This window comes from Carettochelys insculpta, chromosome 10 (assembly GCF_033958435.1).
Source record: "Carettochelys insculpta isolate YL-2023 chromosome 10, ASM3395843v1, whole genome shotgun sequence".
Taxonomy (NCBI): domain Eukaryota; kingdom Metazoa; phylum Chordata; order Testudines; family Carettochelyidae; genus Carettochelys; species Carettochelys insculpta.
In genome coordinates this window covers 22856544-22882741 of record NC_134146.1, presented here as the reverse complement: position 1 = coordinate 22882741, position 26198 = coordinate 22856544, and the positions used below count along the sequence as shown (strand labels likewise).

General features: G+C 41.3%; 1 protein-coding gene across 2 annotated transcripts; it reads right to left on the bottom strand.

Moving 5' to 3' along the window:
- Positions 1 to 107: 107 nt before the first annotated feature.
- Positions 108 to 24865, bottom strand: DIPK2A (divergent protein kinase domain 2A). Of its 2 annotated transcripts, none has more exons than XM_075004099.1 (3): positions 24109 to 24865; positions 5144 to 5447; positions 108 to 3066 (listed from the first exon to the last, which is right to left on the bottom strand). In XM_075004099.1, the coding sequence occupies exons 1-3, from the start codon at positions 24760 to 24762 to the stop codon at positions 2735 to 2737; spliced, it is 1290 nt and encodes a 429-aa protein (XP_074860200.1). In that variant the 5' UTR covers positions 24763 to 24865; the 3' UTR covers positions 108 to 2734. The 2 variants fall into 2 exon arrangements, with proteins under 2 accessions (XP_074860200.1, XP_074860201.1); XM_075004100.1 differs by lacking the exon at positions 24109 to 24865 and adding an exon at positions 23396 to 23463.
- Positions 24866 to 26198: the final 1333 nt, after the last annotated feature.

The window sequence follows — 26198 nt, the reverse complement described above, 5'->3', positions numbered from 1 at the left end:
CTAAAATGCTCTCCACAATGTCTATTTCCACACATGCTTATTCACATTCCCTTTTAAGTGGATCTCAAAGAACTAGGCTGATCTGAAAATGAAAATCTGAGAGGAGATTCTTAAAGTACTCTTTATTAATATCATTAGAAGTTGTAGAAACAACTTTGTGTAATATAAAGGCACAGGGAGACAATTTTGATAAAATATTCCAATTGAACAGTAACTTACAGTACAAAAGACAATTTTAATGCACATACAAACCCCAAATGTCTCATTCAAAAATATTTCACCAAGAATTCATCAATATTAATGGGCAATGACTAAAAATATAAATTGTCATTGTACAGTAAATATCTGACAGGTGCAATTCGAACAAAATTTATTGCTTTCCACGTAAGTGTTTTCCCTGTAGTTACTTTTTAAAATTCTAGATTCCTTTCTGAAATCACCTCTCTCTATATATTTCAGAGGGAACTAAAACCCTTTAAACCAAACCTAACCAGGGACATTTATTAGTAATAAGACGACCTCAAGTACTATCAGAGCTGGCAGTGTTTTCTATTACCATTTAATAATCACACATAACTCAATCATATAATGTGCTAGGCATTTAAAAATCAACATCAGTGACACAACAAGGCTTGTGTAGCAGCTACTATTATTTAATCTCCGTTTTTCAATGTATATTCTTCAAATAAATGTATTTTGTCCCCCCAAAAAAAAAAAAAGTAGCATAAACCCTACTTAAAGCTTCAGTTCTGAAGGGAAAGAGATTGCAGCACAGCTGGTAAAACAATCTCACAATAGCAAAAACAAAACAAAAAGCCAGAAACAGCAACTAGGAAAAGAAAAGCTGCAAGTGTCATATTAGCTTCTGCAAACAAAATTAAGACAAGTGGGCTGCAGTAAAATATGACTCAATTGGCAGAATGTATTTAAAGTGAAAAATCTAAAGCTGTGTAAAACACTCGTTAATACACTCCAACAAAATCTGAGAAAAACTTTTGTATCTTTGTATAGTAATAGTTTCCCATACTGCATCCTCCAGCTTTGAGAAAGATCATCTAATCAGTGTTGAATTACAATATGTTTTTTTCCTTCACCCTGCTCCCACAGCAATTCTCGTATAGCACCAATTTCCATTTGTCTCTGAAGTAGTATTTGATAGCCATGTTGACTTTGTCATGAATGGTGGTACCTACCCAGCTCATTCCACATTCTTTAATACCATCATTGTGGTTGACTTAGAACTGCTACCCTTCCCTTTGTTACTGCTGAAAGCAATAAAAAAAACCCCACATATATCCTAAAAGTGTTTGCTTAGGAATAGAATTTTACCAAAGTTCAGATAAATGAAACACTACAGCAGCTATTGAATAAAAGGAAAAATAGCCACCAAAAATCTTCCAAAAAGTGAACCATTGTGATAGTGTTTGATATTTTATGCAAATTCTTGTTTATGGGAGAAACTCAGGTTTACATTAACCATTAAAGGGACTATTTTTTACTGATATTCAAATAGTCAAACTTATTTCAATGCAAGGTCTCTAGTGCAAACATGGCATAGACAGTTTAACAACTAAACCCATGGATGAACATACAGTAAACTTCTATTACATTGTGAATGCAGCACAACTGTGAACCACAAAACACTAGTCTGCTAGGCATTTTCTGAACTTTACATTTGGATTTTCCCTCAAGAATTAACTAGCAGCTTAAGGTTTCTCAAAGAGTAACTAAGGACCCACTGAAATTTCATTTTGAGGAAGGATTAGTGTTACTACAATACATAATTTTCCTTTAAGACTAGCCTAGGGAACAATACACATAACCATTCTCTTTGGTTTACGCCACACTGGACTAGTGATCTTATTTTTAAACCTACTCTCCATTCCTACGGATTTTTACTATATTCTGCTTGCAGGTTAAAATGACTTTGCTCATACAAACTATTCCCTGCTGAATGGCTATGTGTACATACTTGCATGGAAGGTTGAAATTTTGTACAGCAACTACATTACCTACGGTTACCTGAAATTGCAGAGCTACAAAAATAAAATATGCATGTACTATGGTTATGACATCTGAGTCGGCTTTATGACTATCCTTTTTAAAAAAAATGTAATACACACAGTAAGATACAGTGGAAAGAACTTAGACTACACAGTAAACATGGGAATCCTGCACTCATAGTAATAACATACAGCACAACATTAAATAAAACCTGTTAAATTTGAAACAATGCAACAGACACCTAGGTTTACCAGCATGTATGTAAATGCCACTTCAGTAAGGTGTTTGAACACAAAAATGAGACAATGGCATCAGCAAAAAAAAGCCTTTAAAACAGGCCATCAGACTAACTTGACTTTCCAAGTAAAAGCATCATCTTCACAAAACTGTGATACTAATGCAGTTTTATGTAAAGTACCCTTTGACAAACAAGCTGTCACTTAAGCTATCACAGTCCTCTGTCATCTGACCCACTCCTCAGGCAATCAGGGAGAACAGTCAATAGTTTCTCAAGCTTTAATTAGGTAAGTACATTATCTGTTTACAGAGGAATGTCCTCTGAACACCATAACGTTTCTATGGCATTTATAACACAGATCAGATAGTTCAATTTTTTTTGTGTAAAAAAAAAACTCTTTTGAATATATGACCTCAAAAACTCATTTTTCCATGTGTCTTTGTGATACTGTTTTAGCCAGTGTTATAAAAAAGGAGATTTGTTCACCATGGACTACCTCACGTTATTACTTAGTTGTGCAAGATATTCACGTAGTTCTTTTGCAGCTTGGAATCTACCATACCGCTTCTTTGGGTTGGCACACTCATCCAGCAAGGCCTCAAGTCGGCCATCTTTGGCAATTTCAGCTGGAGGGTCATGAAGTAATCCTCCAGAAGTGCCACGCCAGGTGGCATGTCTTGATAAAAGGTTCTGACAAATAGCATAGTAATTGTGGTCCACAGTGGCACGAGCACAAAGAATCTCTTTCGAAAAGGACAAGCAAGCTTCTTTATCACAGTCATCAAACTTGCTCTCGTACCATACATCCCAGTTTTCAGGTTTATCTGTAAAATAAAGTACAGTGAGTAAGACAAAAGGAAAGCAATACCTTTAATGCAAAATGTGACTGAAAGCTTAGTATGAAGGAAACTAGTAAACAGAACCAGATACCTATATCTATAGCATTATATCTATCCAAATAAAAATCAGTTTATCTGCCAAAAAGAGCCTAGTTTGAGTAGACCTAAAAATCATTCACAAACATGAACTAAAGAATCAAAATGTCAACATTATTTTGACCTAACAACATTATTCATTTCAATTTTGGATATTTTAACAAAAGCAAAGGAAGACTAGATTCACTGAATGACATAATGAAAAGTGAGTCACTGGTGCCTGGTGAACCTTCAGCACAGTGGTCAGATCACTGATTTGAAGTGTGAAAAATTCATGTTCAATTCTCCTTCTGCTAATGTGCAGGAGAGTGCTTTAGTCACTGGGCTATGGGAGAGAGTCTTAATCTCTCTTCTTGAAGCGGATAATGTCTCAAAAATAATTAAAGTCAAAGTCAGTGCTCTAATGATGATTTATAACCTGGGAAGGAGAGCACCCACTAAAGAAGTAGGAGACCCAGGTTCAAGTCCCCTGCACAACTCAAGCCATTATCCCTTAATTTTTTTTTTTTTTTTTTTTTTTTTTTTTTACTTATTTGCTAGCTACATTTTTGTTAGCAACCCTTTTTTGCACATGAAGTTTTAAGCTATAACCTACATTTCAAGAGTCCTTAGTAGTATCTTAGTGTTTTTACAAGTACAAGAGTACAAATTAAATTGTAAATAGTAAGTGGAATTTATAAAGTAAGAGTATCTTAAGAATCATTAGAAATGCTATAAGACATCAAGCAGTGAACAGCTGGATGTTAGAATTTCTCTACAGAATCTAGTTTCCCATAAAACAAGACAACAAAAAAAAAAAAACAAAAAAACCCACACTGATGGGCTTCTCCCCCCAAGTAACTGTATTTTAACAATATAGGTCCTTTAGAACTTCACTGGAAATCAAAAATATTGCAGATATAAAAGGGTGATTAGATTTTTTTTTTGGGTATTGCTAAGCCTTGATTTCACCGTTCACAAAATATCTACACCTGAGAAAAAGTGACCTGAAATTTCCTCCTTACATAGGTGTTCATTTTTTCTGCTTAAATCTAATAATTTTATTTTCGTCTCCAAGGGGTAGACATGTCAGTCTGTAACTTCAAACAACAAGAAGCCCTGTGGCACCTTAGAGAATAACAAATTTATGAGGTCATGAACCCACAAAAGCTCCTGATCTCATAAATTTGATAGTCTCTAAGGTGCCACAGGGCTGCTTGTCAATTTTATTTTAAAAACAGTACAGAGGAATCATCCAGAGTTTGTATGTAAGTGAATAATGTGACAAAAGATTAAACAAATAGGTGAAATCAAATCTTCCACACTTTTCTCACGTACACCTAACAGAACTCCTGAGAGTAGCAGCAACAGTATCCTGGCAACCTTCCTTCTCTGGGGACTTGTGTCTAACAGAAAGGTTGCCGCTGACAAAAATAATTACCTTGATTACAAATGGGAAATAACTGCCTTGAGCAATTCAAAATTGAGCAGGCTATGCCTCTCCCTCACAATTTCCTTGAAGAGCATATAGAATTGAGCTTCTCTCTGGTAGCTACATACTATTGCTTGATTTGCAGTAACTCTTTGTATTGGGGGAAAATCAACTTTGTGGATCCCCTTTGGAGCCTTTTAAGCATCTGTACTGCCTATGTTACCCGAGAGCAGTCTTTGGATGACTAATTAGTTTACAATGATGGTGCACTTCCAGAGTTGTTCTGACAGTAAGCTACTAAATGCCAAGGGATGGCTGACGTAAAACCCTGAAGTAGTTAAGCAATGAAAGGCAGACTCAAAAGAGAAGAGGAAAAAGAAGTATGAAAAAGCTGATTCAAATTTAGCTAATTTAATTACCTCCGATTTCAGATCAATTGCTACACTACTTGTAGACTTAGAAGTCACCATTTCAGAAACTCGTAACAGCTTCATGTTCTTTTCAGACAAACTGTAAAACATGAAGCAAGATGGACAGCAGTGGAAGACTACTTACTCTGTTTGATTAACCTTTTGTCTGCCACCAGAACATTTTCTGCATCTACAATTATAACCTTCCCATCTCTAGGGCCAACTGCAAAGTTGTCAAAGCTGACATCAAGGAGGTAGAGTGCAAATTCAAAGTCATTGTTTGTCAGTTGTTCTGCTATTTCCATTAACTGCCATGCCAGGTCCACTCGTTTTTCCCACGGTGCATGGAAGTAACTCCACAATTCTTCTCCAACATAGTTGACAGCCACCATTCTTCCACATGCTCCCAGGTACTTCGCAAAGGGCCAGCCCTCATCTGATGGGAAACTCTGCATATAAACAGATTTTTTTTCATGTTAATAGTGAACAAAGAAAGGAGCAACAGTATATTTTAACAGGTTGAAATTTGTGCAAGACAGAAAACTTTTGAGATTAATAATTACAACAGATGATTAAGATGACCAGAATACATTTTTATATTTTGATACTATCAAGAATACCTACATACGTACTAGTTCTAAACTAGCTTCTAGCTTTTGTATGTATATTTGCCAATTTTGGAACAGATTATCTTTTGCTTTGGTGTTTTACATATTGTGACCTCTGTTGTAAGAAAATGATGACTTTCTTGCAACGTTAGTTTGTTTTAGTCATTAAGTAGAAAGTTATGAAATATTTGTGGTGTTAAGACTTCTCTTCCCCTTTCCTTTTCATTGCTTCCAGATCAGATAGAATTTTCTGGTCTTTCTTGAGGGAAAAATAAGCAATATTTTGAAGTATAACAAAGTTTAGGATATTCTGTTCTTCCATCTTCCTTCAATTTCCCTTTCAATATATGTAGATTTTTAAAATGCAAGCTGTAGTATGGACAGTACTGTGTAGGCTGTGTAAACATCCAGAGGGCAGGGCAGGGCATCCACAACAATTGGCAGCCTCTGTTTGCTGTGCTTCCGGGAGCCTGTTTTGTCAAGAGAGCAGCCAGGCAGTCCGACTGCTCTGTCGACAGAGTGGAACGCTCTCCTGATTTGCTTTTGTGTGTACATGCAATCTGTTGACAGAGATTTTGTCAGGAAACCTCTCCCAGCAGTGACTTCTGTTGACAGATAGCTATAGTGTAACGGTAGCCTGGGAGATTCAGGTTTCCAGAGTGCTAGTTCAGCACTGTTTGCAGTAGGCCACTCTCCTTACCCAAAACCATCGTTGCCCTTTAAAGAAACCCAAACATGATACAGTGTTGAAATGCACAGTTAAGACTCTGACCGCTTTAACTTTACCCTGTAATGATGCAGCAGAGTGATAATGATCATGTTTAAGACACGCAAGTGTTTGTAATCAGTCCTAGATTAGAGGACACTGATTTTTTGAAGACAGGGAAGGTTGTTTTAATAAGAGCAGTTACATGCAATAGATAATTATCTAATTTCATCAAAGATAGCCAGTCCACAGGAGATTTCATACTGTGTGGAAAGGTTGAAAAGTCTGTGTTTATTTTGTTCAGGACAAAATAAAAATGATTCTCAATTTCTTAAAAGACCTAAACTTGAATTTAATTTTAAACTAGTGGATTTACTTGTCAATTCACAGGAAATCCATACTTTTACTCAACATTAGTCCTGAAAGGGCTTTTTGAGGGGATATGCTGTATTTCTGTCAGAAGGAAAACAAAGGTTGAATCCCTGAGTAGACCATGATTAGGGATTCTTGACTCTATAATACAATCACAGTTAGATTCAGGTTCCATAAGCACTTAAATATTAGTGAAGATGTGCATTCCATTCCATCCATAATGACTACATAACTGTCAATAATACACTACTCCATAAGGTTTTCACAGGCCTCTAACAGATACCAAAAGGCAAGATGTATGTCACTGCATCAAACTTGCACTCAAAATAACAGCAACCTCATGCTTGTACACTGACATGTCTCATACTTCACAGTCAAGTTCTGTTAACTTAGGGTACATATTATTTATTGGCATGCATTGGGAGATGGAATTGAAAGCTTTATGATGTATTTGTTTGCCTGTAATGCTGACTATAGCAATCTGAAGCTGAAAAGAATGCCTAAGTCTTTCCTCTTAATTTCTTATTTCCATGCTTTTCATGCACTAGGTGAATGGGGTGTGACCTAAACTCATTTTTGAGCTTTTTTTTTTTTTTTTTTAAACTAGTTTTCATATTACTTAGATAAGCAAAGTTATTCCTCCCTGCCTGGTAACGACAGCCAGAAACTGTGCTGCTGAAGTTACATCTGACTATGACTATCTTTAAGGGCACGAAAGGTTGTGACGTGCTTTAGAAAGACTAGGAACATGCTACAGCTTATTGGTATAAGTCACGTAAGTATTGGGTGTGAATAAACTACTTCTCGAGAAATGTAAATTATACCGACCTAAGCACTCTCCTGCCAACATAGTGTTCTCCACACCAGTGCTTAGGTTGGTGTAACATACATCACTTGGGGGTGGATTATTCACTCTTGAGGGACATAAACTTTTCAGCTCTCCAATCAACACAGACTGGGTCTACCCTACCACTTATGTTGTCAAAATTTTGATAATTTATTGAAAAATTTATCAGAATTTTCTAGATCTGAAGAAGTGGGTCTGTCCCACAAAACATCACCTAATACATAATTTTGTTAGTGTTCAAAGTGCTACAGGACTGCCTTTTTTTTAAAAAAAAATATGAAAAGTAATGACTCTAAGGTCTTTTGTAACTAAAGAGGGGTGTGTGTGAGAGAGTGAAGTAATATGCAGCAGCTCCCCCCAGTGCTTTTTTAGGTTGGAGTTCCTGGCCTTAGCCATTTAAGAAGAATACTGAATGAACTGCATTGGAATTTAGAAGGAAGATATTTTGGCTCTATCTTCACTGCAACTTTCTGCACAGTAAACTAAAGCAATGCAAAGCGCCAAAGTAAATGAGTATCCAGAACTGGGAGCTGTGCTCCTGGCACTGTTTACTACTGCTGTCTTGGAGGTGCTTTACATAAAGAGCTGAGAGAGCTCCAGCCATGGCCACACTTTCTCTTTAAACATGGCAACACTTTAATTTTGGAAGTGTAGACAAAATCTTAAACCCCTGATTTCTTTTATAGCTCTGAGAGCTCTCTCACTGCTTAATGCACTCCCCCCGCCTGCTCTGAACCAAGGGGTGGTGGTTGGGCTCTGCTGGATTTCAAAGAGACAGTTACAAAAGAAAGGTTTAAGGTTGCTGTTAAGATGAAAGCAGTAACTGCAACCTTTGCTGCTTCGACTGAATAACAGTTTTATTCAATGAAATATTTTTATCTCTATCTGGTGACAGAGTTATGGTAGCAATGCTAGAAGTATATAAGCAGCTGTAACTATTATTTCAGAATTATTAATATTTAACTGGTGTGTGCTTAACCTCATTGAGTGCTATAGTCTATAATTCAGCTTCTGATATTAACATTCATTTTGGATTTTCTTACTGCTTCACATTCTTTACTTTTTCCAAAAGTGCTGGGTAGCTCATCTTGTTATTGCATGGTCACAGATATTTTTAAATTGCATCAAACAGACCAAACATGCACACACTGAATTTTATTTTATTGTTTTCAGTACGCCCTTATTACATATACTGTTTTGTTGACGCAAATCTGTTGGCAGCAGTGTTATGCCTCAAAGTTTGGAAGAAGAACACTGCAGGCAAAAGAGCTGGGTTTTGTCAACACACTGGTTGACAAAACCCATTTTGTGTATAAACACTCCGTGACTTTTGTCAACAAAACTCTCTTGCATAGCCCCAGTGTCTTGCTGTGTGACCTTAGGCAACTTATTTTACCTCTGTGCTTCATCTTCTTCGTTGATAAACTTCGGGTATGATACCTACATCCATTATAAAGCACTTTTGACAGTACGGATGCAACTCTCTCATTGTTATTTCAAGACACTACAGAGCAAAATTAAGGTTCTATTCAGATCAAAAGGCTAGTTACGTTGATTCAGGGATGGAGAAAGACATTAGTGGATGGCAACCAAATTACTGGCCTGTCTGACTTTAGTTATTAATGCCTGCAAAATTTAAGCTCTTTAAGGTTCATAGCTTATGTACGGGAAAGGTAGCTTTCCTACATGTGAAAGGAGTGTAAAACAAAGCAGAGCTGTCTTTGTGATTCTACAGACAGATTTAATGTTTTCTGCTGCTTGTGGTTTTTCTGAACTCTAGCAAATTGAAGTTAACAAGTTCCTGGCCAGTGTCACTGCTGTTTTAAATCTGGATTACAGTAAATACCAAGAACCAGTCTGCTGTTGCTGCAGCAAGGCAGAGCTAATTATTCATAGGACAGCCTTGCTCCTTCCCACCACCCAAGGGAAAAAAAAAAAAGAAAAAGAAAAAGTCAAGGAAAATAGCACAAGGGATACCTCACTGCACTGGCCCTCAAAGCAGGAAAACAAATCCTCTTTCCAGAAACTGTGGGGACCAGGGAGTTACAAGATTTGGAATATACCTGCCAAAGGTGGACATTAAACAACCAGCATCTTAATCCTGGGTCAGCATATTGGTAAGAATCCAGGGAAACCCTCACTTTCCCAGTAGCTCAGGTAACAGAAGCAAGGGGCTAGCCCTGCACTTTTTACTCAGGGTGTTGTCCTTGAACCTCCCTGCTAAGCCAGTCCACAGGAATATTTTACGCAGTCTACATTTGGATAGTATCCACACACTGTAAATTTCTCCAGTCCCATACCAATGTAACAGGATATGCATCATACTGCAGGCACCGATCTTAGCCTGATTTCACCCATGCTTAAAAAAATATAGTTTGTGTTCAATTCTAATGTACACAGTTTTAACTGATTTTAGTATCTTCTCATTAAGTATGAAATACTTTAGTGTGCATCATTGAAAAGGTTCTGAAGAGCGTTTCCAATTTTAGCCAAGATTCCAGCCCCATGCTCAACGATATCTGAAGAAAACAGGACACAGAATTCTAATAACCATTTTACTAATACCATATACATACAGAGGCAATATCGCCTCTTTACTCCTCACTCCAGATTCTCCCAGTTATCCATCCAAGGATCACAACGGTTCTCTTAGCCACAGCATCAAACTAGTCCGTATGCACTACATATACTTACTGTGAGCCTCAACAGGATCATTGATCTCATGACCTCAGATCATGAGTAGAAATCCAAGGACTGGTTTGCTAGATGTAAAAAGTGAACCTTCCAGACATAATGTTGGTATAACAACCACTCACCATATTGTAAAACAGATATATTAATATCTCTGTGGCAACAAAAAAACATCTTGACAACAAGAGTAGAGGGAATCCTGCCAACATCTGCACATACACAAGCAAGCTCTCCGATTCTGGCTCCTTTCCAACTGGCATGTAACAGCCACATCTATGCTTCATTACCCAAGTCAGCAGCACAAGGAGGGCATAAAAAAAAATCTGTGAGTGACACATTCAGCAGTTTTATATTCATATTGATTTTGATAAGAATGTTAACTGAATGCAGATCTGATCCTTTTCTAAGCAGAGGTGTAACTTTTGATACTTGGAGCATGAGACATTTGGCACTAGAATAAGTTTTAAATACATATTTTTAAAACCCAAAAAATATGCATGCAAATCAGAAACATAACTCCCAGTACATATGTTTAGCTGCCTTTAAAAACAAAAGCCAAATACAGTAAGGTCTCAGAGTACGTGAACCCAGAGTAAGTGACCCTGCTCTCACGCGGCTGACCCCCGATTCCTACAGCAAATCCTGGAAAGGCATGATTACTAGTTAAGCTCATCATGCTTTAACGCGAGTCAAGCGCAACTCAAAATCTCACTCTCCTCCCCTGCCCTGGCTCAAAGCCTTGAGGCCCTGACTCAGTGTCTCCCCCACCCCCAGTGCACAGCTCCAGCTCAACCCACATCCTCACCGCTTGCGACTCCAGCTCACCACCCCTCAGGCGTGGCTCTGGCTCAAACTCCCCGGCCTCAGTTCGATCCCCCTGCCGGTTCTCAATCCCCGCACTTGGCTACAGCTCACCAGCCCTGATGTAAAGCTCTGGCTCAACCATTGCTGCCCACCCTGGTGCAGCTCTGGCTCAACCTCTCCCCCACTGCCCTGGTTCAACCTCCCCTCTCCCCACATGCAGCCCCAGTTCCACCCTCCCACCCTGGTTCAAATCCCCTGCATGTAGTCCCAGTTCAAACCCCCTGTGACCCGGCTCACCATCACCACACACAGCTCCAGCTCAACTCCACCCTTCGCCCCCCTGCAGCACTAGCCCACTCCAGGCTTAGCCCCCTCCCACAACCCCAACCCACCACAAGGTTTAACCCTCCCCAGTTGCCCCCCACTCTCCAGGCTTACCTTTCTGATGATTCTCCACCTGCAGAACACATGTTCCGCCAGGGAAAAAGCCAGACCCTGGCTTACACAAAATTCGGGTTACAAGAGGGTGTGTGGAGTGGAGCCCTCACATAAATCAAGGGTCTACTGTAAAAGAGATTGCTAAAAATCTCTAACTACTGTACTATAAATAGCATATTTTTGAACTAAGTAATTGAATTGTTATCAGTACACCTATATAAAATTAAATATTTATATTTGTTTGAAGACAAACAGTGTCAGATTTGCAGCTAAATAAAACAGGGTTAGCAGAAATATTAAAATCTATTCTGGCCATAGCTCAAAAACAGCTACTTGGTTATAAAGTATGTAACTCTGATGCACTTGCGAGCATGCGATAGCAGACTAAAGGAAAGCATTTAATCACCAATTTGAGGGGTGCATTTTGATACAGATTCACAAGCACAAGAGTTAGGACTAACCTACATAACATAAGAGTATACATCTATAAAGAAATTTTCACTCTGTGCATAGAGATATACAGAACAGTCATACCTGACAAAGAAGAGGAGAAACAGTAAACATATTGGAATAACTCATTTCCTCCATTCCCACCGATGACCAAAACACTCCCCCTAACAATTAAGCTGTGTTTCCAAGTGTTGCTTCTTCCGGATGCAAATTTTCCATGCCTTATTAGCATATCGGCATGTGGTTCAGAGTCCAGGAGAAGGGGCTTCCAGAAGGAGGGTTTCCTTCCGGAACATCCCTGCAGGCCAAACGTCTCCACATGTGCTTCGGAGTCCGGAAGAGCTTCTTTCAGACTCCAAAACATATGTCAGTATGCTAATGAGGCACAACATTTGCATCCGTGCCTCATTAGCATCTTCTGGTTAGCTCATTAGCATGCCACTTCCAGAAGAAGCAGCACGTGGAGACGGAGCCTTAAGGTATTCTAATCAGATTTTTTTAATCATAATTGGAAACCTACTCTAAACATTGTTTTTTAAAAAAAGAGACTCTCTTATACAAAGGACATGTGTTTGACCAAAAAAGATGATTTACCTCACCCAAACATAAGCTACACTAACACAGTGTGGTTTTGTTCATCTGCTTCCAGCCCCAGTGCTAGCTCAGAAGTTTATGATTCCACCACCATTTTGAGCTAACAGAGCTACTGAGTCTTTTACCGCCAGAAGCAAAGTATCCGGGTTTAAGATCAAACTCCACTGTCAATAACCTAAAGCAGGGGTCTGTTTGTAACCTATGGCTCCAGAGCCGCATTCAGTTCTTTTAGGACTACTTTGTGGCTCCTGATATTAACTACAAAATAAAAAAAAAAAACAAAACCCTCCTGATAATATTTCATAAAAGGGTGAACGTCTAAAAGCCCAACAGTGAACTCATACCTAAATAGCAACCAATAGGTGATCTTGAAACACTGGCTAACTCCACCTTTAATATATGCAGTTTACTGTGGGACATGATACTCTGTGTTTTGATCGTGTTGTTAATGAAGTCTTGACTCTGAAAAGGAAAAAGAAGCTTGTGGCATTTCTGCTACGAAGTGCAAATCGCATTTTATGAAACAAACGAAATTAAATATGAAGTAAAATTGCATAAATTAAAATGGATTTGGGAGTGAAAGACAGAGGTAGTAATACACACACACACAGAACATGTAAAAAGTTTGTGCACGTCCTGCAGTAAACATGTATCCTATTACAAATCATTGTGTGTGACCTGTTCTTAAAAGAAATGTTACGAAGAGTGTGGTTTGACATTATTTATTAAGGACTGTCTCATACTCACATGCATTGCAGCTCTTCAATTACTGAGTTTTTACCAAATTCAAAAAAAAAAAAAAAACACTCTCCTTGTTATTTTGCTAGCTGACCTCTGACCTAAAGGAAAACTGTATAGAAGCCATTTAACTTTCCAATAATAAAAAGGTAAAAGACACACATCATAAGCAAAGCAAAATTCTTACATTGCACTTTTTCAGGTTCCTAAATATAATATACATGCAACATACCTACATATTTTTTATGTAATAATTACAGTGAATTAAAAGCTAAAGAGTCCGGAAGGATAAAATATTTTAAAATGGTCAGCTGACATCTTGGCATAATTAGATGCACAGACTACCTGCAGTGTGCTTCTATTTTTAAGAAAGCCAGTAAACACAGCACTTTTAGTCAATCACTATTTCTGTATCAAGTATGCTTTAACTCTCCCCCCGCCCCCGCATCTTCCTACCACCCAAGCAAGTTCAACTCAAGATAAGAGCAAACTGGCCCTACAGAACAAATTGCACCCTCAGTGATACTCATGCAAACCTTATCCTCTTAAATGGTGTTTGCATAGGTGTAGCTAACTCACACTGTAAATGGAATTTACATAATGCTGTTCTTACTCAAAAAGGAACAAAATCTAGGTCCCTTTCCCAGAGCCATGTTGACTCTACAGAGCAAATAGAAATAATACTTATTCTAGCCACTGAGCCAAACCAATGCAACTACATAAACTTATATCTAGAAGAGATCTGCTAATATTTTTATTTAGCCATTTTTCAGAGTAGAATGAATGAAAAAGAGTACAATGTAATCTCTAGTTCCCCCATACCTTAAGTCATCAGGAGATATAGACATTCAGTTGGTCCAATAATGCATACCAGATGTATGCGACATGACTGTCTATATCTAAACAGACTCACTGTATGTGGTAGAGACGGAGTATACACCTGGATACACAGTTGGAGCTCCTACTAACAATAAGTATCTAAGACCAAATTATTTTAAAGAAAAATTAACAACAATTTCAGCACACAAAACTCATGCACATACATCTTGCAATGACTTTTGGGAACAGCAAAGGCGTCTGCAACAAAAGTAGCAAGAACAGCCATTTTTCAAATTCGGTAACAAAAAAAAAAATTGTTCAAGAGCCACAATACACATGAACACAAGATAGTCCTTAATAAACAATGGCAAACCATACTTTTTGTAACCCCTATTTTGAGAACAGTGCATGCACAATTTTTAGTTTCTTTCGTCCCTAAGTTGGAAAGCAGAGGAGGAAAAGGAAAATGCTGTGCATGGGGAAAGGCTTTTAGGCAGGAAGGAGCAAGGTCTGCATCAAACCCCCACACCCATGTTTCTCAACCTTTCCTTCCCTGCCCCCCCCAATAATAAAGTACCCTTGTTAACCCCCAACCCCACTGCTCTTAACCCAATCCTCACTCTCACCCTCCAGAGCCAGGCACCTCCAACACCCTCCCCCACACAAACACGCACACTGTAATCCAATGCCAGCAACTCCCCAGAGCTGCTTCCACCATCATCGGTGCCCTGTCATTCTCCCTCAAATCACTGGGTAGAATGCACACACAGAGTGGCGCACAGCGCTCCTATGGCTCAGAGCATTTGATTGCTCAAGTATCTGGATGCAGCTTAGGCAGCGCACCTCCGGACTTATCCTGCACTCCAGGGTTGGCAACTTGCCAGCAGAGCGGGGATCCCACCTGGAGGTGGCTCTGTGGCTAGACCTTACCCTGGGGGCTCATCAGAGCTGCAGGAGTCAGCAGTGTCAGCATCCAGAGCCTCAAATGACTTGTTAAAGAGCCACAGGTTGCTGATCCCTGGATCAGCGTTTCTCCAGTTTATGTAGGAGGCTATATGGGAGAGGGGAAGAGATGGGATTGAACAAGCAGGAAGGCACAAAGAATGGTTCATAAATAACGCCTCAAGGGACACGAGTATTGCAAAAAAGCACAGTGGCTAAACACATTTACTTTGAAGATTTTTACCTCCCCCACAAAACTAATTTTGCCCAGAAAGGCTGAAGTCCAGCAACACAATACAACAAGAAGACTAAAGCAGTTTGTAAAAAGGGCTCTCCTAGAGACAGGGAAGATGTTCAAGAGACAAGAATAGGGCAAGCAACCACTGAGGTGTCTGAAAAAAGTAGGCCTCAATAGCTTACCCTACAGGGAAGGTAAGCCTTACAGGCAAGACACATTCATGAAGACTTTAAAAAAAAAGTTTGCCCCTACTACCAAAAAGGTTATTAATAACACAACACTTTGGTTTTAACAAAGATGTTTAATCACTTTATATCACTACCAGAGTCCCAAAGGAGTGAGTGAGCATGCGAACGAGCACACAGACACATGGCCTGCTCTGTGGCAACCATATCAAGAGCAAGAGTGTATCTTGCTGGCATTGTAATGTCCAAAACCAGACAAAACAGACAGATATTAGAGAAAAGCAGCAAAAGTGATCAAGAAAACAAGAGAACTAGTTTATAAAATAAAGATTAAGAACTAAATAAATATACTTCAGCAAAGTATAAATAGTCATAATACTCCACAAAAGTGTTGGACATAAAACACTCCTAATTCATTAAGTGAATGTTTGCAAACATGCTTAAGAGTACAGGCTTTAAGGGTAGTGAACTTGATAGGGTATCTTGGAGCAGGTGTTTGCGATGGGTTGAGGGTGGGTACACACATTACATTGTATTAATAGGATGCTAGAGCCCGGTGCACTGACTGCATGCCCCTATGCCACATGGCATCATATATCCTGTGGGGGAACCCACACATACCCATAAGCCCACATTGCCCAGAATACAATATTATGACAGCTTGGAATCAGAACAGTAAGCTACTAGGGCTGTCCATTAGCAAGTGTGCATCTGCTGTAAAGAGCTCCAACTCCATTTAAGATGAGCACTCTAACGAGACTTGCTAACGATCACTTATTTGCAAAGTTACCCACTATGCTATCACTGTATTTTGGATAGGGTTTATGGCCTAGATGCAGTTAGAGAAACAAAGAATTCTAAAGGATCATCAAGCCCAGGTCTTGCCTGAAGCAGGATCAACCCTAACTAAATCATAACAGCCAGGACTTTTCAACTCCTGGCTTGACAAACTGCTAGGGACAGAGATTCTACCACCTCTCTAGGTAACGCATTCCAGTGCTTCACCGCTTTCCTGGTGAAACAGTTTTTCCTAATATCCAACCTACTCCTCCCCCTCTGTAACTTTAGACCATTGCTCTTGCTCTGCTACCCGTCACTAGCAACAACAGCCTCTCTGCACCCCCTTTAGAGCCCCCTTCAGGAAGTTGAAGGCTGCTGTCAAATCGCTACCTTGGTGTAATTACACAGGTATAAACCCACAGCACAGAAAAGCCATGTATTATAGTAGTGGTGAGCAAACTTTTATGCTGGGCTCCACTTTTTGTCCCTGCAATTAGCAGCTTGTATAATGTAATCCAAACCAATGGTGGAGTATAGGGGTAGGAAATGAGACCTTTTGGCATATGTAAGAAAATACATAACTAAAATGTAAAAACTTTATGACTTTGTATATAAATGTGAATGCACATACATAAGAACAGTTAACATATTTCAACCTTTTTAATTAGATGGAGAAGCCTGAGACACAGAAGCCAATTATGCTGCATCCCCCTTTCGAAATTTCATAAGGGAACCTGCCCCCACAACTTTGTGCGCCCCTGTACCATAGAAACTAAGTTAGAGGCTACTAGAATCCAAGCTTCCTGAGTATATCAAGAGGAAAAAAAGTCTATGGATGCTTGCATCCATGTGACTGAAGTCTCTTGCTTTGCAAGGAGAAAATCTAATTTCAAATTTTGCAGGGGCTGAAACCCATAGAAACGAAAAACAATCCTGACCTGGTTGTCTGAAAGATGGTCTTACATAAATTAATCTCAATGGTGAATGCTTTTGGGTCTTCTGAGGGAAATCTATTGGCTTGAGGCTGTCGTAGAAGATGTGAAAGTCAGATTCATCAAGCTCTGCTCACTTAGCTTCAATGCTTGGATTCTGTTCATACAGCAGTGTAAAAATTAACAGTCACTTGGACCACTTTACAGAGTTATTACATGAAGCAGAAAAAGAGTGCATAGTTCCGAATGACTGGTACTATGACTCCCAATCAAATGTCAACAAGCCCGCGCTTAAGTATGCCTCCCCATTTAACAAAGATGAAAATACTGATGATATTGTGAATTTTCCCCCATAAGTCTGCCCGAAGTACACTAAATTACTTGATAGAAATATGAATGAATGGCTCAAGCAGAAACTCACTCAGGTTTTTTGCTCTCCAATAAGACATATCTCCTCCATTTAGCTATTTAATAGGCAATCGGGAACAAAGTTTCTTGCAGGATGGGAGCATATCCCTATGTCCAAGAAACTCTGCAGTAAAAGGGCATGTATAAACTACCAAGAAGATTGATGTGATGAGGGTCGATCTTCTGGGGTTCAATTCTGCACCCCTAGCAGAGATGCGTGAAATCAAACCATCTGGGGTTGGCAGTGGACCCTGAGTTTCTCTCACTGACCTCCCTCTGTGAAGACTGCCAGGTAAATCAACTGCAGATAAATTGATTTTAGCTTATGTAATTGCTTTAGCTGGAACTGTATGTCTACAATCTACTTAACGGCTTAGTGTAGACCAAGCCTAACTCTCCATAGATGAGATCCATACTGAGTATTCAAAAGATAGCACTGATCAGTTCAGACTTAACAGTATAATTTTAATTTAAACTAAGGTTAAAACTAAACTTTATTTTTGTAAAGAGATCAATAGTCTGATACAAAAGAACAAGGAAAGTTAAAAAAACAAGATGAACAAAATACAAATGAATGCCCTCAGAAACTGAGAGCAGCAAGTTTTTTCTTTTTTTTTTTAAAAGGGAATCCCTACGCTTACAAAGCTACATCCACGTGGTTAAAGTACTGTACCACAGCAGCACGTTTTGACGACACTCAAAGCCAAAGGAGCAAGAGTTCTCCAGTTGGCATATAAAACACATCTCAGAGCTGCATAAGCTGCATTGCCAGGAGTAGCTCACCCACCAACACAGTGCTCTGCATACTAGCACTTATGTCAGCCTAACTTATATTGCTCAAGGGAGCAAAATATTCATATCCCAGACTGATGTGAGTGTGATCAACACTGTTGTTATAACTTTAGTGGTCCTACCAGTTTTAAACCACAGCTTACAACTCAGAAAGCCACAAGTTTTCGCATTGGACAATCAAAACCAAGGACGCCTGCTGGCAAACAAACTATGTCAAAGTTCTTTTGCCATTTTGACTAAAATAATAAAAAGGTTTAATTGTATAGAGATTGAGTACAACTATTCATACAGCTAAAAGAGCGAAAGTCCACCAATATTTGAAAATGAGTTCAGAGCTTCACATCTCTGTGTAGCTGCAGTAGATAAAAGACTGCACTAAGCAAACACCTATCACCACAGACATAAAACTCAAATTACAATCCAAGTATCAGACAAAGAAATTAATATTTTATAAGTATGTAAAGATATCGATAAATGTCATCTACAAACTAGGATTTAAATTTATTAAAATATTTGCCTATATATTGAAAGCAAGCTGTTTCCCAGTAAAAACGTTTTGAGATGTAAAAAAAGAAAAATTAAAGTGTTAAATCAAAGCTTTATTTCTTCCTCAACTTGTCACAGAAGTGCATGAAACATACAATTCTAAACTGATAAATCCTTTCTTGTTGTTTAAGCACAGAACACGTGATGGAAAAGTCAGTGAAGCAGATAACATTTTGGTACTCAGAAGAGGCGTAAACTGTACCAAATCATAACAGATGGACTGTGATTTCCTGTTCTACAGAGATTAGCAAATCAAAAAGTCAGTCCATAAACCTTATTTAAAATGTACTAAGGATGAAGTAAAAATGTGCTCCTGAAAACTAATAAATATTAATATGTTTACACTAAACCTCAGTAATTAAAACTATGTAAGTTGTATTTCCCTAATATCTATGACCTGCACAGAAGCGTACTCTGCTCAACTGAAGGATGCAGTTTACTTCAAGCTGGCTAAAGCAAAGGCTGACAGTCAACTGTGACAGTATGCATTTCATAAGCACTACCACTTTAGAGGTAATCCACACGCCAAATAAGCTTGAAGCTAAGCTTACAATCTCTGATAAAAAGTTTTATAATCCCCAAGTCACTACATTTAGTGTATGATTAAAGTCACCTTTCCCATTATAAATCCAAGTTCAGTTCCAAAATTATTGTATTGAATTACAACTGTAAGTTCATGAAATACCACAGGTCAACAATACAATTGAGACTGAAGGCACTTCCCCACCTAAAGCTTGTATGTGCTTTTTGTACACATTAAAATGAAGAAAAAAAAATGGTTTTTTTTCCCCCAGGGATAATCCACAGGACACAATTTGCCAAAGTCTTCCTTTGCTCTGTCTGCTACAAGCAACTAACATTAATTACTACTGTTTTTATTTACAATCAGTACAACCTCCAAGGAACAGAAAGAATTAAAACATATTTCTAATTCTCACTCCCACGTCTTCCCTACCCACTGCTACAGGAACAAATACTTAACGATTTACCTTTATAAAATAAAAACTGCAAAACCTCTGAAAACATCCAAGAGCAGGACAAATTTGCCTTTTATTTATTTATTTTTTTACAAAGTTTGTTTCCTAAGTGTCCGACCTGCTGCTGTCACAGTACCAGAGTCATTACAGAAGAGACTGAAGTTATCTGTATTTCTCCCAGTCTTAATACTCTTCTGATAATTCCATTTATCAAAATTAACAAAAGTGAAGTGAAAGCCAGATGTGAAGTCAACATTAACTTTTTGAATTAAACCAACCTATTTGTTATGTTCCATGTTATAGTTTTCCCTTAAAAAACAGAGAAAATTTTTATCTATTTAAAAGGGTATCCAACTTCAAAAAGGTCTCCAAACAACTTAAATTTTATAAGCTTTCAATGCTCTTGAAGCAAACCCTGAGTAGAATTGCTCTAACAGTATTTTCTGAAGGAGAGTGCTAATTCATACAAATCTGAAACATTTTGCAGAGAGAGAGTTTAATTCTGACAAAGCTGCAATGGAACACAGGCAGAGTTCCAATCGAAGTATCTTGCCAGCTCGCCAGACAGACTGACCAGGAGCCAAACGTCTGAAAGCCCAGGAAGCCCCAGCTCCACAGACAGGCAGTTGTTGAACAGAGCTCCCAGAATCCCAGCTCCTCTATACCTTACCAAGCATGTATGATGGAGAGCTGGAAGCCTTGCAAGGGCTATTTCCAAGCTGTGAGACTCCTGACTTCTAGCTCTTTAGCAGTCTGAGGTTCCACAGTCAACAGAACAGCAAGTGGATAGCCCCAGAGCCAATACTCTGTTCCCATCCACAAACGGTTTGAAAACGTTGGGGATTAAGAAAGGTGTTCCTAATCAGAACAAAACTAAGTTTCCAAATGTCAAAATCCTTCACAAACAGTTATTTTTCTCTTCCCAGAAAAAGTTAAAGAGAGATGGGCTATAAAGGTAATATGTGGTTTTACATGAGTACCAGAGTTATGGTCAGCTCCTTCGACGTGTATTTACATTGTAACCTAGCAATCCACGTTTTAAATGCGTGTCCATAACACTGCATAAAATACATGCATTCAGCTAGTTAAGTTACTACCTCTGTCCATCCTTGCATCACAATTAGAAAGAGAAAGTTCTCTTACAACAAATGAGGGCTTCTTTGGTTAAAAGAGGAGCCGGTACTCTGATGGCTCCCCACCCCACCTCCAAATCCCATGGCTAGGGCTGCTGAGGTGCCAGTCCACAGTACAGGCAAGTATCAACACAAAAAAAAAGCACTGCCATAAACACACTAATAGCTAATTCATAGTAAAGGCCACGATGTCATCAGTAAATAGAAAAACAGGACACAGAGAAAGATTTGTTCTCATGCTATGGCACATTCACTGATTTCTGTCCTCCGTTTCTCTGGAAAAGTATTTTTAAAAACAAAAAAAGTTATAGAATAGTACAAGTTCCTGATTTCCAGCATTATAAAATAATGTAATCTAAAGACAACCAGCTTTCAGATTTTAAGAAATGGGCAGGAAATTTGAAGGAAAAACATCCTAGTAATCTATGCCAGAATTATTTCAGTTAAACTACTGATACCTTTAAGTCCAAACAGTTCAGTTATCCAGAAAGTTACTTCAACATTTCCTAAAATTCAAAATAACTTATCTGAAGGGAATGTGGAAGAAAGCATTTAAATCTGATACTAAGTGATGTAAGTATCACATAGTTTTAAAAGTTAGCACTAGAAACAAAGCTAAAACATACACTGAAATTTTATTTACATTTGCAAAACCATTAAGTAGGCTTTGTATATCACAATCTACATCAAGAACAAATGCCACATTAAAAATGCATGCCAACCAGGGTTCCTGGTGGCTGTGTGCTTGTGTGGCCACTAAGGCAAGATTCAGATGTCACCTAGCTGATCAGCAGAGTGCCAACACCTAGGTTTTGTTTCTACCAGTGGTGCACATTTGTACATGTCTGTGCATATAAAAATATTCTGCACATGGATGGAAAAATATCTGCCCATGCTTGGATAAGATTACAGTGAACACTGATGCCAACTAAAGAATCACTTCTGTCCAATTTTTAAAACTACTGTTACAGTTTACACGATAACCAGAAGGTCAGAGGAAAAATTATTTATTTTCCCAACTTATCTGATTGATGCATTTAACACCACTTAGTCTAGTGTGTTTCAATATATAGTCAGTGTGCTCCTGTGCTAAGATCAGTTTTACACTTTCCTGTGATGAAACCTCAACTATAATAAGCCAACTGTAAAAAAAATCAGAGAAAACATTAAGAGGGCTGAACAGAGTAATATGGTGCCATAAAAATAAACCACTACAAAAATCATTTCTAAAATTAAAATCCATGCACCTTTTCTTAAATGAGTATTCTAGATATTAGTCAGATAAATTCACTGGAGATTGTCAAATAGCTAGTACTGTGGAGACTAAAGCCATCAACCGGATCTCCTTGGCTAAGTAGCTCTCAGAAGACCAGAGGTTTAATAGTAATCCTATGATAGCGTATTTATTACTTCTCCTTTAAGTATAAAGACCAAAATGGTCAGCGGTATGGGGGGGACTGGACAAAGATTAAACGCAAATAACTTTTCCAAGTGCATACTTAGCATTTTCTCAATAGTGTTCGCAGCTTAATATAAACAGAAGGCCAGGAACTGTTCAGTTCAAGTAGTATTGATGCAAGGTGAAACAACCAATATCTCAAACAAGAAATTACCCATTTTCCACAACTTTCCATCTAACATCTGATCAAAATCTAGGGTTCTCAAAACAGAGTACATGTTTGTCAGTCAAGCTGAGAAAGCATAAAAATTACTAATCTTATTTAGATATAATTAAAGCCTAGAACAGTGCTGCTTTGCCATCATATATGTATCTCACCGATACATTCTTAATAAATGTATCTGAACATAGGAATGGCCATACTAGGTCAGACCAAAGATCCATCTCACCGAGTATCCTGCCTTCTAACAGTGGCCATTGGCAAGTATCCCAGAGGGAATCAAGAACACAATAGGTCAGCAAGTGACCCATTGCCAGTATCTCACAGAGGCTAGGAACAGCCATTAATGGGCCTATCCTCCATGAATTTATCCAGCTCCTTCTGATCCCTCTTATAGTCTTGGTGACAAAACATCCTCTGACAAGGAGTTCCACGGGCTGACCTTATATCAGGTGAAGAAATTGCACCATATGGCTGTTTTTAAATTTTATGCTAAACAGTGACAAAAAGCTTTCTGATTTATGTAATAAGTTCTAACCTTAACAAAGAACATTGGGATGAACTCTAACAATAACAGAGTTTATGAAAAAGGAATAGGAGTCACAATTCACGGTATACTAAACCTGATCCCACAAAATTGATCAGTTAAAGAATTCTGACAAAAGTTTCAGGACTTGTCAAATTGCTAATGTGATATGGGGACGGACTGAAAGCCTCCAGCTAACAAGAGAGAAAACAAGGATAATTATACGGAAACAGGAGTTTTAAACATACACACAGTTCTGCCAAAGCTGCTATCTGCAGAACAGCTGTTCCTCTTCACCCCCTCAGACAATCACCCCCGAATGTAAAGAAGCTTCCCGTGGGAGGCGGAGCAGTGAAGGGTGAAAAGCGGAATGAAAGCTCCAGGTTTCCTCGCCACGACAGAGCAGTTACTAAACAAGGGGAAGAGATGGGAACGCGCGAATTCAGTTCTGGGGAACATCCAGGGAAAAAGAGGAGCTAAATAAGAGACCAGATCAGCACAACCGCTGCCCGGGGCAAAGGAGACACCTCCCCCATAGTCCCAGGGTCGTTTTTTTGGGAGCCCCTAGCTCACTGCTTGGGAGGGCGATTAAAAAAAGGGAAGCGTGGGGCTAGCGCCTGTTTCTGCGGACACGTTTTCCCTCGACTACGCCGCCCAGGAGGGTTTGCGCCATCTGCCCACTCCAAGCCACGCTCCCTCGCCACCGCAAAGAGCCAGCCAGCCACGGAGCCTCTGGCAACGTGACCAGGGAAGAGACCCAGGCGATGCTCGGCCGGGGGAGCGGGGCTGGGCAGGCGGGGAAGGAGCTGGGGCAAGCTCCTGCAGCTCCAAGGAAGGCGGGCCGGCCGGCCGGGCTGCCCCGACCTTCGTAACTAGGCTGGGTCGGCGGCAGAACAGCCCCATGGCCCCGCCCCAAAGCCTGCGTGGAGGGCAGCCGGGCTGCGCCAAGGAACGTGGGGCCCTACCTGCAGCACCAGCGGCTCCGGGTTGAAGGCCAGCGTGATGAGCAGCTGCATGCGCTCCGAGTCCTTGAGGTTGCGGAGCAGGAAGCTGCCCGAGTCCTTGGTCTCGGCGTAGCGGCGGACCAGGCGGTCGAGCAGGCGCTGCGAGGGGCAGTGCACCAGGTCCGACCAGCCCTCCACCACGTCGGGGGTGAGCAGCCGCACGTCGCCGTTGATGCTGGCGAACTCGGTGGCGTGCAGGGCCTGCAGCAGGTCGCAGCGGCCCCTGCCGGTGGCGCGGCGGCAGATCTTGGTGTCGATGTCGGCGAGCTCCTGCGCCGAGCCCAGGCGCTTGAGCACGACGCGGCGGCTGCCCTCGCGGGGCTCGCCGTAGCGCGCGAAGTAGACGTTCTTGACATTGAGGAAGTCGAGCAGGCGCAGGCGGCCCCAGCTCTCCAGCCGCAGCTGCCCGTTGAGGAACTTGCGGCACCAGCTGGTGCCCCAGCAGGCCGGGCACTTATTGAGCTGCAGGAAGCGCCGCTCCGACAGCTCGTTGCGCTGCAGCGAGGCCAGCAGCGAGTGCGTGTTCAGGACCAGCGCCGCCGCCAGGCTGCCCAGCACCGCCAGCTTCACGTAGCGGTACAGCCGCCCCAACTTCAGCGACACCAGCCGCAGCATCGTCCCGGACCCGGCCCCCCCGGACCGGGCCCCCCTCCCCTCGGCGCCGCTCAGCGCTCGCTCGCGCCGCAGCTCCGGCCCCAGCAAACTCTCCGCCGAGCGGCTCGCCCGATAAAAGGCAGCCAAGTTACTGAGGGGGACGGCAGGGGGGAGGGGGCGGTGCCGCGAGCCCGCCGGGCCGGACCGCCCCGCCCCGGGGAGGAGCCACGCCGCCGCGCGCGCGCCCGCCCAACCCCTCCCTCTGTCCCACCTGCACGAGGGGTGGAGCCGGGCGCGCGCGGCCTCTTGACGCGAAGGGGGAAGGCGCGCGCAGTGCCGAGAGGAGGCGGGGCTGCTTCGTATGCCTGCGAGAGAGAAGGGGGCGTGGTGCCTGACAGGGGGCGGCCGACACGGGAAGGAGCCACGTCCCTCTTGCACGCGTCAGCGGCTCGGCTGGCCCGGACAGCGGCTGCCGGCGGAACCGGCTCAGGGCAGAGGGGCGCCGTGTGAGCCGCCATGTTGCCCTTACCCCCGCCCGCCGGGCGGCTGAGGTGGGCGCAGCTGCCCGGCGCTGAGGTCCGCGGAGCAAGCAGCCCGGCTCGGAGCCGCTCGGCTGGGCTCGGACATGCGGCCAGTGCCGTGGCCGCTATGTGTCTTTGTGTGGCAGCCCGGCTCGCCGCCACCCTGCTGTGCTTGCTGACTCCCTTCTCACGCCCTGCTGGCTCTTGCACGGTAGCGCCACGTAATGCACAGGGCAAGGGTGCCTGGCGTGCACGGCTAACGTCACTAGCATCGTGCACACCTGCCACGCACGCGAGGCTCGTCACACACCACGTCTGTAAACAGGAGAATCGGGGCACTCGGTGCCTGGTGTCTCCTTGCGCACCTGCACCGCCCTTGGAATTCCATACGGAATCGTGCACTGGAACTCCCACGTGCTTGTGAGCCCAAGTGTGCCTGTAATACCTTTCTCTGGACAGCCCGGCTGCTGTGCACTGAGGCCCAGGAGAGCTCATGCCTCCCAGCAGTAACTGTCTGACATCTCTGTGTCACTGGCATATGGGTGTGGAGTGGCTGGCTAGTGTGTAAAACCAACAGAAAGTCCTATGGCACTTTACAGACTAACAGATATTTTGGAGCATAAACTTTCGTGGGCAAAGACCTCCTTTGTCAGATGCATGAGTGGACAGTCCAGAAGAAGGTCTAATTATACTGGCTCATGAAAAGGAGGGAGTCCCAAACAAGGGGAAGGCCAGAGTTGATGAAGTCAATTCAATGGCTGTTGTGTAGTGATGTCATGTCCAGCATAGCACAACTCATAGCCTAACATGCTACTATAGTGTGTAAGTCCCTGCTGCAGTGGAGGTAACTGCCTGGATCACTGTACTGGGCTCTGCCTATGGGAGAGATTTCCTGTCTTACTCCAGACTCCTACCACCACAGGGTAGGGAAGAGAT